Here is a 16,876-nt window from a genome sequence, read left to right as displayed (position 1 = left end):
TCATTCTATTTGATCGTGTGTATGCACCGACATACACGACGCACATATACGTAGAATATCTAACAATAGTCCTTTGGACACCTTGTGTTATGTCCATGCGTCTTGTGCTTCATACAAATATGACGTCATGTTCACGCCGAAATCAGCGCAAAGGCTGCTGGGAAGAAAGGTCAAGAATCGGTCGGTGGTGACCACAGAGGAAGCCTTTTGATTTACTACTTACGAGAAGTCGTTTTTTTTACCTTTATGAATTGAACGAACGCTACAATGTGAACGACGATGATGCTGTGATATTTGTGAGTCATTCGCGGGTGCAGTGGCGCAAGAAATGCGAGTATGTGGTGTTTTATCAGACGAGGCTAACAAGCGTTAGCTACCTAGCTCCTTATCGGCGTCGTATTATTGTTTGGTGGTGGTGGTGGTGGTCGTTGTTTCTCCCAGTGGATCCACGAGCCTTTATGGAGCGATAAATAGAATTTTATTTGGGAGCTGCCCCTCACCTCAGCTAAGAGGCGATACGTTTTCAGGCGTTCTTTTGCAGATTGATACAATCATATACCGTGTGCAGTCATCTAACACCGTGGAAATTAGTCTACTAGGAAAGTACAAAGGGACACATAAGCTTCAAGATATGGACAAAATACAGTGAAGCGTGTATATGGCTTTTGAAAAGCACAAAGAAAATTGGGTATCTTTGGTCTGTCCTGGACAATGTCTTGAGAGTAAGGATTTATGTTTGCCTGCTTTCTGTCCTGAAGCTTTCTGTAGCTTTGTGGGGACTGCTTAGTTCGCTTATGCCTCGACCCGGTTCTGACGAGTGATGTTCTTCTGCTCGTCCCTGAAAAAATGGATGACAAGTCCATCAGCCACCACAGGCTCCTGGTGGTTTTGCTCATGGCGCTGATCTTCGGCATCATCATGATCCAGTACGTTTGTCCGAGCAGCACCGAGTGCCAGATGCTCCACCAGCTAGGGTCCTGGCTCCACATAGCCAGCACCGCAGATTCCCGAAATGGTGGTGGTGGTGGTGACATCCAAGAGAAACGGGATCCGTACATCGCAGAAGATGGCGCCTTGGTCCGCTTTATCCCCCACTTCAACTTCACCAAGAGGGACCTGAACCGCGCGGTGGACTTCAACATAAAAGGGGATGACGTCATAGTGTTCCTACACATACAGAAGACGGGCGGCACTACGTTTGGCCGACACCTGGTGCGGAACATCCAGCTGGAGAGGCCGTGCGAGTGCCACGCTGGCCAGAAGAAGTGCACCTGTTACCGGCCAGGCAAGAAGGAGACGTGGCTCTTCTCCAGGTTCTCCACTGGCTGGAGCTGCGGCCTCCACGCCGACTGGACCGAGCTGACGCGCTGCGTCCCTTCGCGGATGGACTCCCGGGAGGCGCCCAAAACCGTACAGAGGTAGGCCGAAGAGTCGGGTCATTTCATACATGCTGTTAAAGTATTGGTACAATGAATATAAAAAGAGACACCCCTGCTCAAATTCCAGGATTTGAGATTTAAAAAAAATAAATAAAAAAACAGACCAAGATGAATTAGTTAACAACTTTTTCCGCCTTTATTGTGAGCTATATCCTGTACAACTCTATTGAAAAACAAATTAAAAACTAAGAGAGAAAACAATAGTTATTCAAGTTAGGTGTGTTTAGTGAGTGGCAACGTAAGATGGCTAACGGCGGCTTAACTTCTCGCTAAGGCGAGTAGGTGACATTAGCACTCCAGGTTATTATATATGTTTATTTGAATGGGCGTCAATTATACGCAAATTTTTGGCTAGATGTGGGCCCTACCCCCCTTGCATAGCGTGGGTTGGCAGTGCATTAAATAAGTTGTTTAAATCGATTGATCCATCTTCTGATCAGATCGGTGATCTGTTAGCTTTTTTTAAATTTATTTATTTATTTTTTTTAAACTCTGTGATCGGCTTCAAAATCCTGAGCGTATAAAGCCTTTGCTCTGGCTTTTATTACATTTTTGGGTAGGATTTAGAGCTGAATGACTTTGAAAAGTAATCTAATAAATTAAATTAAAGATAGTTTACTTATCTACTTAAATTACAGCGCATAACTTATTAAACACTGTAACTTTTGTCTTCGAAGCATTCACTACAACAACTTTACAAAATTCTATCAAACGTGAATCATAAATCTGTAAATCATAAATCAGATTACCGTACAACAATAATGCAAACAAATCTGTGGCTTGATCACTTCTCCTTTTCGTGGTCCGAAACAATATGTACACACGTAGACTGCACTTCTTCAGCACTCTTCCTATCTAGACATAAATATACTAAGGTTTGACTTTGTCCTCTCTCCAGTAGGAACTATTACTACATAACCATCCTGAGGGACCCGGTGTCGCGCTACCTGAGCGAGTGGCGTCATGTCCAGCGAGGCGCCACCTGGAAGGCCTCCCTACACGTGTGCGACGGCCGCTCGCCGACCTCGTCCGAGCTGCCCAGCTGCTACCCGGGCGACGACTGGTCGGGCTGCTCCCTGCAGGAGTTCACCGACTGCCCTTACAACCTGGCCAATAACCGTCAGACGCGCATGCTGGCTGACCTGAGCCTGGTGGGCTGCTACAACGTCTCGGCCATGAGCGAGGACGAGCGCTGGGCCGTGCTCCTGGAGAGCGCCAAGCGGAACCTGCGCGGTATGGCCTTCTACGGCCTGACCGAGTACCAGCGCAAAACCCAGTACCTCTTCGAACGCACCTTCGACTTGGCCTTCATCGCTCCCTTCACGCAGCTTAACGGCACGCGGGCTTCCGGCGTGGACGTCCCCGCCGAGACTCAGCACCGGATCCGCCAGCTCAACCGCTGGGACGTAGAACTCTACGAGTACGCCCGAGATCTCTTCCTGCAGCGTTTCCAGTTTGCGCGGCAGCGGGAGCGCAAGCAGGCCAGGGAGAGACGGCAGCAGGAGAGAAGGCGGCTCCGAGGAAGGCTCACCACGAAGCAAGCACACCAGCAGAAGACCACCCGAGCGCCCCCTGCGATTGAAATTCACCCGCTGGAACGAGCTGAGGAAGACGAAAGTGCGGACTCTGATGGGCTCCTCCCAGACTGGTGGAAAATGGATGAAAGCGGCACCATGGAGGACTACATGGACAATGTGGAGCAGTGGAAATGAACCTTTTTTTTTCTTTTCACAATTCGATTATTGCCTTACTCTGTGGAGCAGTTACGATTGGAACTGGGAGAAAAGAACTTGAAGCAACTGCACCAGTAACCTCTATGGAATATTTCTGTTATTTATAATTGCAAAAATAATAGTCCAATGATTTTCACTTACTGTAATTTCACTGTACCACACAGTTCATTTGTTTTTGTTTTAAATGCATTATTTTATTAAGTTTATGTCCAAGAAACACGATATGCAAATTACTGAATAATGTTGTAATAGCGGGAATCCGTATCTTTCTGTTCTCATGTTTTATTCTGTTGCTTATGTCTAAATGTCTTAAATATCCACAGAGTGTACTACTACTACAAACTTAACTTTGTCAGTCAACTAAAAGGCAATATTGTTCAAGTTCAGTTGGCTCTCGAAAAAAAAAAGATTTATGTACTGTATTTCTTTGGTTGACTTTTACAAACAGTATTTAATGTTTATATTGACTGAAAGTGTTTGGATTTGTCCTCGCCAAGATGCTCCAATCATATTTTGCCTTTGTTTTATTTTTCTCTGATGAACAACATAGTACCTTTAAAAAAACAGCAGTTTGAGAATAGCTGTTTTTCAAAGCGTCTGAAATTGTCTACGTTTTAAATGAGCTTTTTGTAACAAAAGAATAGAAGATACCTCAGCTTGTAGCATAATTGATATTTGCTCTACATGATGTGAATGTTTCAGTGTCTTTTCTTTTTCTCTCTTTTTTTTTTTTTTAAATACAAAACCTATTTTACAGTCAACTGACTGTAATTATTGTGATGTTCTTTAGTTGCTGTAGGACTCTGGAAGCACCAGCAGAGGGTGTGCAACTCTTGATTCATCAAATGCTCTTGCTTACTACTACCTCGCTGGTACAAGCGTCCACACGTGTGCACATAAAAGCACAACTTTCAAAATAAAAGCACCTCACATTTTACGTTTTACCTTGACTTCATATGATTACTGTGAGTGCCGGTGAGAGACTGTGGGCGGGTCGGATGTGGCCCCCGGGCCGTACTTTGCAGTACCCACTACAATAATTCCAATGATCAAGGTGTTTGCATTGTGACTGTGATGATACATATTCCATACCTGTCAAGTTGTACGCTTTCGGCGTAATTTGTACAGGTGTAAAGACCTTTTCAAACATGTACGCGTGCATCGCGAATCTGTACGGCTAATGTCAATTTTATTAGCGTTATCCGTTGTTGTTTTTGTCGCCTACCGGCAGTCGGGAAGCGCACGGGAGATTTTCCCCCAAGGCCGGAGTTGGCTCCCGGATCGCGGCCGTTGTATGTCGTCGAAAAGGGGAGCCCAGTAGCCTCACAATACACGTGAGATGAGGGGGTCTCTGCGCTCTTCCTCACGCATGCGCACAGCACACCCACGACACAACCTGTCGCATTTGCCACAACATGTTTACTATTTTTTTTTTTTTTACTGATTTCCGATCACGTGACAGCAGCCATTCGAAAAAGCTTGTGTAATGTGTAAGATTATATACAGATATGTACGGGCAAATTACAACTTTTGTAAGATTTAGTACAACCCGGGGTTGATATTCGAATATTTATAGTAGATAATTCATCTGTGTCTATAATAACCAAATCTCAAAGTGTGCACTCGAAAAAATGATAAGATAGCTCAACATAGAGAAATTAAGGTGACAATTTGCATTAGGAATAACGTCAAGCATCGTCGTTACTTCCGGGAATGAAACGCTCTCCGTACTTCAGTACCCAAAATGCACCTCACTGGATGTACCCTACTGCGCAAGCGCAGAGTAAACGGTCGCGCGAAGATTTGAGGGTGTTTTTTGAATGGTGGAAAGCAAGGAAGGCTTGGGTGTCATTTAGCCTTTAGCAATGTAGACATGGAAGCAATAAAATACTCGTCGCAGTCTTCGGATTCGAACAATTCAACATCAAATGACCAGTCTGTGTCCAATCGGAACCTAAACAGAAGTCAGAGAGTCGCCGAAATCGAGAAACGGAAAAATGAGGAGGAGGATCCATTTGTTGTGGCCGTGAAGTATTTCTCTGACGGTAGGAATGTTTTTTTTTCTACTCAAACATGCAAGCACCTGGACATTTTTGAGTTTATATCAACATATTTTAAATTAATCGGTATGTGTTCGGTATTCAACGCTTTTGTGTACACGAGAGTTCGACTGTGGGTTGTGACGTCACTCGATACTTTAATTTAAGGAAGACAAAGGTTATTTTTGTGATAAAAGTCTAGTTACTGTATTGTTTTAGTCTAGAACCCAAAGGAAACAAAATATCATAGCTGTTTATGTGTAGTATCATGAACAATGATAAAAATCCAAAACTAATCTTTTTTTTATTTGCACCATTTACGACAACTTGACATCAATAAACTATACAATTCGAGGAGACAACACTCAACGATAAAAAAACAACACAACCAACTTTAAAAGCAGTGTATTTCATATACAGAAAAGACCAAAACTTTATATAAGAAGTTATTTGCGTGTGTTTACTATTACTTGACCATGATCAAAATCAGTGAGATACACCTGTCTATGAATTAAACCTAGAACACTAACGTTAAAATTATTATTACCATCTCTAACGTCGGGTACATTTAACCCGATATAATATTCGGGATCAAATACAGTTTTCATCAATTTATTTAAACGTACAACACTGTTTGCCAAATTGGAAGTTGTCTTCTTTAATTTCCCAATACAAAATATCATAATACAGTTTTCATCAATTTATGTAAACGTACAACACTGTTTGCCAAATTGGAAGTTGTCATCTTTAATTTCCCAATACAAAATATCACATAAAAAGTCACCCAACGTTAGTGTTGTATTGTTAGAGCTAACTATTTTGTTTTCTATTAAGACACTTCCATACTTTCCAATAATTTGAAGAATTGAACTAGTTTGGGGTGGAAGAACTGGTACAGAGCCCTGACCTCAATCCCACCCAACACGTTTGGGAAGTTGTGTGATTTTAATGGCCTATGATGTCCCAAATGTGGATTCAAATCTCGTCGGACACACACAAATCCGTAAAAAGTCTTCTATCAATAATAACTAGATTTTTACTTCATTTAGGTGTGGCGGCAAAGTGTTCTGTTACTTTTGTCTGTATAGGGTCTGTATATCGTATAACTCATATGACTGACTGCTGATGTAACATTTTTGTGTTCCCGCTATTGATGCCACCTGTTCCTCATCTAGTTGAGGCAGGCACCCCTGTGATGGGCAATGATGTCTTTGAGGGGAACCTGGTGGTGGTGGAGAAGGTGGCATTCGCTAAAGGACTTCCACCGGATGCCATCTCCGTGATGCTGGAGTTTGCCATGAGCATTCGCATGGGTAAGATAATGGATGGATGGGTAGATAATACTTTATTAATCACATTGGGGAAATTCAGTCATTTCGCAGCTAACAGTCAATGGATACCTCTGTTGTAAAATGGACATTCAATTGTATTTTTGGGGAACAGAGGCGCCTACAATGTGAATGGCACTCTAATGATGACCTATGATTGTAAAACATAAGCCTGTTATATAAGGCAACATGGAATGAAATTTTTTTAAAAAAAATTCCACAAAATTCTAATTCCTGATTTCAAATAGTTTCACTTAAAGAAACATATCTGCCAATGTTCTCATTCATCCACGTCATTTTATTCTCTGAGAGCTCTTAGAAAAAGCACATGAGAGTGACATTATTGTAAAGATACGAGGGTAGGAATAGAGACGTAACAGACGTTTATACAGTACTTTCTCCTCCTCCTTTTCAAATTTGTCTGTGATCAGGTGTGTGTAAGCAGCTAATTTATTAGCTATGTTGTATTGATTATTTCTGTTTTATTCAGCTTTTTTCTTTTCTTTTTTATTTGCTGATATTTTTTTTCACAAGTTACTGTATTATACTCTAACCATATTTTATACATGTTCAAAATAAATTGTTAAACAAAAATCACTTCTCATCCATCATGTCAATGTTTTTTTGTTTTTTTTTGGACTGTCTGAATGTTTTGTTCATCCAAATTAACACTCCCCCACCACACTTTTTTTGTTGTGTGTAGGATCGAGTTTGTGTCCCCGAGTGCTTAAGTGTCTGATCCCTGCTACATTGGTGCCTCCGGACGCCGTGGTTCGAGCCATAGCTTGGCTGGGTGTCTCCAAAATACCCATAAGTACACAAGTGAGTAACGTAACACAAAGTAATTTACAAAGAAAAGGGGGATTTCTGTCCTTCAATAATATAATTCGACCACAAAATCAAGTCCAAAGTGTCTTCCCTAAAATAGAGTTTGCACCTTTCCTTTACCTAGCTATATTAATTATACAGTATCTTGTTTCCGGCTATTATTTTAACATGCTGTCATATTATTTGCAGGTTCTTTTCATCAAGTGGGTGTTGACCGTTTTTGACATGATTGATGCAAAGGATCAACTGAGAGCCATCTATGGCTTTATTTTCAGTTTTGTGATAGAGGAAAATCTGGTATGTGTCCTACAACGGTACTTGGATGGTTGAGTCTCCTGAGTGCTAATGGAACACACGCAAGAGCTGAGTCACTTTGTATTCTGTTGTTGTTTCAGTGTCCCTTCATTTGCCACCTGTTGTACCTTTTAACCACAAAGCAAAACGGTAAGTCAAAGCGGACATTTGACGCTCGTCGTCATCAGCGGGGGTTTTCCCTTGTCCTCCTCATCTCTTTTTCTTGAGCTTTACTGACCTTTTTTTTCCCATATGTGAAATTGTTTGCAGTGCGAGTGTTTCGAGTCCGAAAGCTACTGGATATACAAGGCAAACTGGTAAGTACGCCGATCATTTTTAGTTCACCAGAATCATCTAAAAACGTAATATTATTGCTATGTTTTTTGTCAAAATAAAAAACAAAATAAAAATGACTATTGTGGAGAATTGCATGGAAATGGCCAAATGGCCGAGACAAATTGGGTGCAGCTGCTGTAAAGAAAATGGTGTAACATTTGTTAAAGATGCAGGCTTGCCATAATATAATCTTTCCTTGTGCAGGCAACAAGTTTTTAAACGTTATTTTAAACATGCTGTATGGCTCCACACCTAATCTGAGAGCATGTGCTGTTTTGGTTTGCAACAGAGTTGAAATGGGCAATAACAAGTAAGAAACGTTAACAATGTGCCATATTTGTATGTGTGTTATGTTTTCTCAGGGAAGACAACCCTTCCTTCTGAACCTGCTGTCACTCTATAAAGTGTTTTGCCCCGAACTGGTGACCCTCTCTATTCCGTCCAGAATGAAGGTTTGTACATGTTATGCTCAACACTCACTGGCTATTTTATTAGGTGCACAACCCATTTCAACAAGTGTATCAACAATCTGCCCATGCTAAAATAATGCTCTCTTTTCATTGACACTGCCAGAGAAGCCCCTGTCCTGTAGCTAAATAAGATCGAAAAATATCTTTTTACATCACCGCTAAGTGCTAACTAAAAAGTACAACCAGTAAAATATTTGGAAAATGATTGGACTTTTTCCACCCCTTTGTACTCAACTGATAGTATCGTTCGAAACTGAGCATTATTGACATATTAAGGGTATAATTTTTCCTTGTAATTATATAAATGGATCTTATGGGTTGGTGCACAGAAAAAATAATATGTAATGTCCTTTGTTGTATTTCTTCACAGCGGGGGTTTCGGAATCACAACTCGCCCTGGAAATCGGCGCTGGCTTTTGTCCAGAAGAAGAACAATGCGTTGATCGCCCCCAATGCCGGTGTGACCCTCACAATTAAAGATCAGAGCAACGGAAGGAAAAGGGTATGGAGGTTCAAACCTCAACGTCACATCCCACATTGCTCTGGTTGTAATCATTGCTGCTACTTGTATGTCCGCATCGCCTTGGATGTGAAGCCACCTTCTAAATGTTTTTCATTGATGCCAACACACTTATTTATTTAACAAAAAGAAGAAACGATTGCTGAAATCTTTGCCCATAAATGTTTAATCCTTATCCTCCCGTTGTGCTGTTCTTTCAGAAACATTGCTATTTGGAACTGCCAGAGCTGAGTTGTGCGCTTCATAAGGAGTCTCAGGCTGAATTGTCCTCCAGTCGAAAATTGGTCCCTCTGGCGCAGGTCCGTTCCTTTGCGGAGCTCCTGGAGAACATGCACCGCATAGAGGTACACATTAAGATGCAAACTTACTGAAATACATCATGTACTGCCATAACATCGACATAGACTGTACGTGAAAGAATATAGCGGACATGACAGCCCTTAACAATAAGTTGTGCGCCCCCTTAGCAATCAGTACAATAACTAAGTCTTAATTGGTGACCACATTACTGACTTAGGACCAAGGTTATTTTAGTTAACTAACACAAACGAAATATCTAAAACTAAAATTGAGAAAATATTTTCATTGATGAAATAAAATAAAAACGAAAATAATAAAATTAACTAACTAAACTGCTTCAATGGCTTCCCTGCTTCTGTCGCTTAACCAGGCTGAAAAGCGACGCTAGGTAACAAGTCTCCTTATTTGGTTCATATATGGGGGAAAAAATAAATTTAAAAAATGTGCACAGTCAAGCTGGTTTAATAATTCTCAACAGCAATTCAAACCACAACCCCACTTAAGAAGTTGGCAATTTGGCAAACGAGGGATGGAAAGCGAGACCTTCCTATCTTAGACGTTACGTTGTGATGCATCTAACTTTAGAAGCAGTGTTATGCACAACTTGCCAGACTTCTAAGTCTGTGGACTGTTATGCAGTACCTGTATTTCATTTGTGGATGGTTGTTTTTACATGTTTGAAAACATTTTTGTTGAATTGTTACTACACAATTCCTACCGTGATGTTTTTAATCTTGCGCACAAGAAATACTCTAAATAAAAAATAAAAAAAGAACACTCATACTAAAATGATTAAAAACTAACAAACCCACTAAGAAAACAAATTAAAACTTACTAAATTTAAAGAGTAAAAACTAACTGTAATCAAAATTCCCAAACTATGATAACTCTTTCACATTTTGATTAGTGATTGTATGTTTGGCGAAGGCAAAGTACAGTAGGACCAAGTTCCATATCAATGGCGACAGGGAAACCTGAATATGTACATAAGTCCGAAATCGAATGTAGTCACTAACCAACGTAGTTGTAAAAGTAATTACAATTCATAATTGTAAAACACTTCTTGGCCATGAGTATAAAACTATCAAATAAAAATCAACATGGTGGTTACTGTGCGTGCCTATGCATTTGCACTGCATTTCGAACCGTTCGAAACACTGCAACGTCCATACATTACAAAATGTAGCGGATCCTCTTTACATTTCACTGTGCAATGTAGTCTCCTATCCACATGGTGGTGCTGTATCTCTGTTTTTGTATTCTGCCCACCTCAGCAGAGACTCGTGATTTCTTTATTACACTGCGAGTTTCACGACAGTTTTTTTTAAATAGCCTTGTTCTACTTAGTGGTTTATTTTTATTTGCCCAATAAAAGTTGAGAAAAACAACAGCAGCAGGAATAGTAAGAGCTCAAAAGCCTCTGATAAAGTTCTAATAATATGGATGTTATGTCTTAAGACTCACACATTCTGTTTTCATGAAACATAAATCCACCCATTTAGATGTCATGACCGTTTATTAGGACCGGTCTCCTGTACATATGGCCATAATGAATTAGTCAATTTGTGTGTCATTTGTGTCACAAAAGACGACAAATGAATCAACCTCATCATGCTTTTAACCATTTGAGAGAGAGAGAGAGAGAGAGAGAGAGCTGAGCTGCATCCATTCTTTCCCCTTCATTGTCATTTGCTTATTACTCTAACAAAGTGCCCGCGATGGAGTCGAAGTGAGCAGCTGTTCGCACATTATAAGAGACTGTATGAATTCTCCCAGTGAGTGAGTTATTAGGATTACTGGCTGCTCAAGGATTATTGAAGTAGCAGAATGCTGCTCTGGGAAAAGTATTAAAAAGAGGTCTACTGGGTGATTTTAATCTTGAATCAGGCTGCCTTTATGCAAATTAAAGGTGACTAATCGACCGCCTTTGAAGGCTTGAGGTGGAATATTTAACTTCATGCATACGGTTGCATATTTGTCATTGCCTTCCTGCGTATGAATTTTTTATGCTTGGCCACAAAGTCATGACTTGTCACATATCTCTTGCTTATGTTTGGTGAATTTTTACCCCCCGCACCAGCTGCCAGCTCAGATGGGCTCTCTGCTGTCTACCAGTGTGGCTCTGCACTACCTGGACTGTGTGCAGGAGGAGTCGGCCCTCCTCCGCCTCAACTTCTGGCTTGGCTACGCGCTCCGAGAAGGTAATGTTGGAGATGACTCGTGACTGTGACATCCCCCCTGTCTGGGAGATGTGCCCTCATTTAAGGTAACCGGCAGTTGAACCGTGACTCTCGTGGCGTTCTTTCAGCGTGAGCGTTGGAAGCGGTTGCAGGGGGAGCTCAGGGAACGAACACGCGGGGAATCTGAAATGTGGTGGCCTTTTTAATTTGACACCTTTCACTCTCCTCTCAGAATTTTTGTTTTGTCGAGACGGAGGCGCAACCCAGAATTCTGACGAGGCTCTGCCGTTTTTGAACAGGCTGCTGTTTGCACACCAATTTCTCCAGGTCAGCCTCCGTGCCTTCAAACCCACGTGCATTTGCCATCTTTAACTTCTTGAATGTTTCTTTTAGTTAAAAAAAAAAAAAAAATTATATTGTGTCTCAACGTCTTTACCAGGAGGCGTTTTCTAGTTCCGAAGGGTTTCTCTACAAATTCCTCACTGTTTGGGATGGATGCCTCATGCGACCGCAGATCCTCGGCCTGCTGAGCAACATTCCCGTGGTCCCCAGCTGCAGTAGGTTTATTATAAATGTTCGCCATTTTGAAACCTGTGCATCCAACAAAACACAACGCTGTGCTTACCTTTTAGCCGACAAAGCGTTTTAGACAGTGTAATCTGGCCGGCCGTCAGATGCAAGTGTCCTGATCTTCACTCAGCCTAGCCTCCAAGTCATTAACGAAAAAGCCCATGTGGTTTATGTAAACTACTTCCTACGACTTCCACTTGAGTTCAGCGCTGCCTCTTCTGTGGACATTTTGAGTAGCTACATATTTTTTTTTCTTAGACTAATTGCATAAAGTTTGCGTTTGACGGTTGACCATATAAAACAATTTGCGAGTCCCCTCTGGGAGAAGTACTTTATAAATAAAATTGACTTACTTACTCTTCCTCCTCAGAAATGGGACAGCTTCTATTGGAGCCCCTCAAGCAGCTCTACTTCACGTCCTCTCCCTTTTTCAAGGTACGCGTTCTGCTCCAGTGTGTTTGCTTGTAGTACATCCAAGAACCACTTTCCTATGTGATTTAATAGCGCTAGTTTTGACTGATGTCTGAATGTGCGCGTGTGTGTGTGTCCTCAGTGCGGGCTGTTGGAATGTCTAAACGATATGCTGCGAAATTGGCTGACCTGGCACTCGGTGCACGCTCTGGAGGACGACGTGGACATCAGCATCAGCAGCCACACCTCCGTGTAAGTCTCATGAAGGGAGCTGAAGCATGAAGCGCGCAATGGGAATAAATGAAATGTTGTCACCTGGAGATTTGACACCCACCCCCACTGAGAACAACAACTTTGATTAGTCTTGTGTGAGGAAATCCAGGGAATACACACATCCGCTATCCTGTCAACAAAAAACAGCTGACTGTTTGGTCACCTGGTGCCTTGCCCAAGGGGGACAGCCTCAGTTTCAGTGGCCATTTGCCTAAGAACCATCAAACCACAGATGAGATGATGAGTTTCTTGCTCCGTTGCTACTGCTGCGTAACTATTTTCCATTTTGTTTCCAGATACATGACTCTGTCGGGCTTTAAGGATTCCGTGTTGCAGCTGGTGCAATTTGTGGGTCATCTGGCCGCCGTGGGGCTGCAGCTGGAGAGCTGCCACTCGCTCCTGCTCAACTTCATCCTGGACTTTTATGAGACGGTAATGCGAGCTCATTGATCAAATTGTGTTTTGATCCGCAGCTCTGTTGCCCATCAAAACACCCTCAAGTCCCGTTATCACTGGACATGAATTATTATGTGCTGTATTGCATGCCCATTCCGCAGGAGTGCGAGATGTTTTTGAAGTACGGTCTCCCGCTCATCGTGCTACCGCCGGCCGGCGTTTTCTACCCGGCGCTGCTCGCCACCGACCCCGTCAGCGTGGACCGTCTGGCCTACATCATGCACAGGTACGAGCCCCCACCAGCATTAATGTAGCGCCACGTTACTGCATGATGGAAGCGGGGCCGGGATGGAATGGCATCTTTGCACTTATATGCTAATGTATCATTTATGATAATGAGTGGAGGCAAAATACTCAGGCACTCCCTTCCATTTGATCTTGTTGTGTTCGATTTTTGAAAGCTTTAATAGCTTACAGGACCTGCTAATTAACTTCTGCACACAAGGTTCTGTAATAGTTTTGCCAAAACGAAATGTCGAGGCGACAGAAAGTACAACTAATTGCTCAACGTTATTGTCACACTGCTGAAAACAAATTTGCCATAAGTTTGTCTTTTTTCTTTCTCAGGTACAAGGTGAACCTGGCATTTGCCAAAAGCCAGTTGAAAATCACAGAGGTAGGTACACCAACTACTTTCACTGGATTTACCGTGCAGTACGTACAAGGCAAGGAATGTTTCTCAAGCTTTATTGAACCAGGGCACATATTTTACAGTATAAAATTCTCACGACACGCCAACCAAAAATGGCACAAAAATGTGCATACGCTCAAAACATTACTTTTTAATTTTCAAATTCTTCTGAAGCATAATAACAGCTGCTAATTATTTCTACATTTTATGCTGCCTGTTGCTGACATTGATTTTGGTTCTACGAAGAACGTCTTTGACCTTTTTATTGCTTGGCAGGTGAAATATGAAGTTGTTGACTTAAAGTCAAGCTCAGTTGAAGGCTTTGAAGTTTAAAAGTACATGTCAGTCAGCCTTATTTCTCATGTGAAAAATGCCGCCGGCTTCTTAAATGAAGAACTCACCCCATACGCGGTGTGGGAATAAATCAACACAACAAATACAGGTGGTTAATGAACGCCCTCCTCCCCCAACAGGCTTTTCGCATCAGCGCTCAGACCTTCAGCGATTTCAACCACTACGTAGTTGACATGGTCAACTTCCTGTGGAACGCCAAGACGTTCCAGTCGGGCGTCAACGTGCGGCTGGACGAGGGGCTGCTGCAGAGGAGCAAAGTACCCGAGTGCTCCAACAGCTTCGACCTGGTCTATCACCCGGCCTTCATGGGCTACGCCATCGACTTCCACCGCAAGGTGAGCGTCCGCCTCCACATCCACAGCAAGGGGGCACTTTTAAGCTCATGTGACTTGAGTCCCCACCTTTTTAAGAGCACAGTACTATCATAAACAAGTGAAAGACGCCTGGTGGGACACATTGTCTTCCACTTTTCCCCACCCCAAACTAGTGCCACACTTTGCTCCATAGAAGTAAGATGGGTGTGATATTAATGTATCTTTCATACAACATACATTAATACCTAAGTGAGTGTTGTATTATTAACAACAGCAGCATGAGACATGCTTTTCATCACGTTTAATAATACACACAAGCCCTTTTTGATTCCGTCCCGGCGCCGACATCCAGCTGTGAGCCGCTGAGTTTGGCAAGCCGTTTGAGCATTTAGTCCATATCCTACCAGTGCGCTCTTTGTCCCTCGGCGCATGAATACAAATGCTGTCTTACCAGTGACGTTTTTCCACAATTACGATTCCACGACTAGTTGAACAACTAGGACACACTAGCTGAGCAACTATATGAGGCAAAACGGTGCGCTCGTTGACAACTGTGTGCTATCAAAACTACCAGTGACAAAATTCTGGTGGTTAACATCCAGCACTTCACTAGCAGTGCTGGTAGCACACCGATATCACCCATAGTGGTTCTACTAATGCGCAGCAATGTTTTACAATAGTGGGGCAAAAAAAAAAAAAAAAAGGTGATTGTTATAATATATTGCACCACTGTCATTTTACTAGTGTGCTGAAATGTCACACTGTACTGGCAAAACTGTCACTGTAGTTAGACAGTTGTTCTACTACTGCAGAGAAATGTCATACCAATGTAGAAAAAAAAACAAAAAAACATTGTGGTAGTGGGCAGAAATGACAAGCAAGGACAAAGAGCGTATTAGTACAGTACATGGACAATTGAGCATGATTAATTAGCTTTCCATGCTGGGATTTCCGTCACGTGTGGAATTAATGCTCTTTCTCCCTTCATCATCAGTGTTGGCCTAAAAGGAAAGAACTGGATCTCAGCGCCATAAAGGTATAGAGTGCTCGCCAGTGAAGTGGTTTGTTACTGTATATGTGATCGTGGCAAGGTACGTGACTAGGGTTGCGTGTGTTTTGCAGCATGTCAAGCCGTGGAGCTGGTACATGGAGTATCTGTTCTCGCAGGGCTACGACGGCCTGCAACTATTTAAGCACACCAACACTAACCGGCGGCAACCGGCGGAGGGTGACAAAGAAAACAGCGGCACCTTGCAGCTGTAGCCGGAAAAAAAAAAAGGACTTGTACATACTCACTTGCTTGCAAGTATCTTTTAATCTTGTAAATACATTATTTGTGTGAATTGTCAAGTTTTAACAACACCACCGTCTGTTTAGTGACAGTTGACTGCGGTGGTTACTAGAATTTTAGAATTCTTTTCTTTTTGTATGTGTGCAATGCAAAGCTGCTTTTCAATGTACAGCTTCATATTCTGCCTCCCCTGCATTACCCCACCTGTTAAAAATAAGAAACTTTTACTTTCCTTTTAAATAAAATGCTGGCGCAACATGATACACACAGGTACAGTTGACTCCACTCCACATTTTTTTAATTTGATATTGAAGTATCTTTTTCTTTGCTTTACTCTAAATAAAAACAAACAAGAGTTTAGCTATGACTGTGCAATAAATCAAAATCCTTAATTTTACAATTTGATAAGAATTTGAATGCAAATACAATTGTATCTAAATACAAATAAAAATGCAGTGGGATCCTGCTATTTGTGGGTAGTGATCCGCCAGGCTGCGAATAGCGATAATCCGCATATATGTAACGCCCATTCAGTCAGGGGCATAACCATAAATTTTTCAGTTGGGTGGCCAGGGTAACACAACATCCCATTGAGAGGTGGCCGTGCATGCATGCGTCATTCTTTATCATGCTTTTTCATGTAATAAAATTCACACATATCCAGAACGATGCCCATCACAGTCATAATCAAGCAGGAAACAAGTCTACCTAAAAAGCAATGTTTTGCTGAGTTTCATTTACTAGATTGCCATTTTCTTTGCCGTGACTTTGCTTTTGTTTACTATCACATAGTCTACTTCTATCTCATGCACTGATTCACTTGCTAACAGCCAATCAGAGTGGTCAATTGTCGCAGATGGTCAATGCCATTTTGCATACTGTGATCCCTCATTCATTCAAATCATATCCAAAAAGCACAATGACACAAAAAGCTCTTAATTCTTCACAATTCTAAACATTGATGTTTTTTTACTTAGGTTTGTTCCTGTTTGTATTTAGTGTGTGTGTAAGATTTGTCATATGTGTGTGCATTGTATTTCATGAAACCCTGGCTGTCGATGGTATGATAAACAATGACTTCTCAGCCATGTTGTTTGCTTGGTATGGTG

The 16,876-nt window shown here is 41.9% G+C and overlaps 2 protein-coding genes across 2 annotated transcripts; both read left to right on the top strand.

Moving 5' to 3' along the window:
- Positions 1–4: 4 nt before the first annotated feature.
- hs6st2 (heparan sulfate 6-O-sulfotransferase 2) lies at positions 5–4,109 on the top strand. Its single transcript, XM_086023431.1, has 2 exons — positions 5–1,418; positions 2,338–4,109. Exons 1-2 carry the CDS (start codon positions 847–849, stop codon positions 3,149–3,151), a joined length of 1,386 nt encoding a protein of 461 aa, XP_085879557.1. The 5' UTR covers positions 5–846; the 3' UTR covers positions 3,152–4,109.
- Positions 4,110–4,916: 807 nt separating this feature from the next.
- Positions 4,917–16,040, top strand: cenpi (centromere protein I). Its single transcript, XM_086020240.1, has 20 exons — positions 4,917–5,217; positions 6,387–6,524; positions 7,243–7,361; positions 7,557–7,664; positions 7,763–7,811; positions 7,932–7,978; positions 8,360–8,449; positions 8,838–8,969; positions 9,188–9,331; positions 11,368–11,488; positions 11,700–11,794; positions 11,907–12,024; positions 12,408–12,472; positions 12,591–12,700; positions 13,018–13,153; positions 13,279–13,403; positions 13,745–13,793; positions 14,282–14,497; positions 15,471–15,512; positions 15,599–16,040. Exons 1-20 carry the CDS (start codon positions 5,046–5,048, stop codon positions 15,737–15,739), a joined length of 2,217 nt encoding a protein of 738 aa, XP_085876366.1. The 5' UTR covers positions 4,917–5,045; the 3' UTR covers positions 15,740–16,040.
- The last annotated feature ends 836 nt before the right edge of the window (positions 16,041–16,876 follow it).

This window comes from Filicampus tigris, chromosome 2, assembly GCF_054856515.1.
Source record: "Filicampus tigris isolate MCC_2025a chromosome 2, RoL_Ftig_1.0, whole genome shotgun sequence".
NCBI classification, from domain to species: Eukaryota; Metazoa; Chordata; class Actinopteri; order Syngnathiformes; family Syngnathidae; genus Filicampus; species Filicampus tigris.
This window is presented reverse-complemented; position numbering and strand designations above follow the sequence as displayed.

Excerpts from the sequence above, each read along its gene's own strand:
- cenpi (XM_086020240.1), top strand. The coding sequence starts at position 5,046 with ATGGAAGCAATAAAATACTCGTCGCAGTCTTCGGATTCGAACAATTCA. Across the intron at positions 7,979-8,359 it reads TGGATATACAAGGCAAACTG|GGAAGACAACCCTTCCTTCT; the intron begins GTAAGTACGCCG and ends ATGTTTTCTCAG. Across the intron at positions 12,473-12,590 it reads CGTCCTCTCCCTTTTTCAAG|TGCGGGCTGTTGGAATGTCT; the intron begins GTACGCGTTCTG and ends GTGTGTCCTCAG.
- hs6st2 (XM_086023431.1), top strand. The coding sequence starts at position 847 with ATGGATGACAAGTCCATCAGCCACCACAGGCTCCTGGTGGTTTTGCTC. Across the intron at positions 1,419-2,337 it reads GCGCCCAAAACCGTACAGAG|TAGGAACTATTACTACATAA; the intron begins GTAGGCCGAAGA and ends TCCTCTCTCCAG.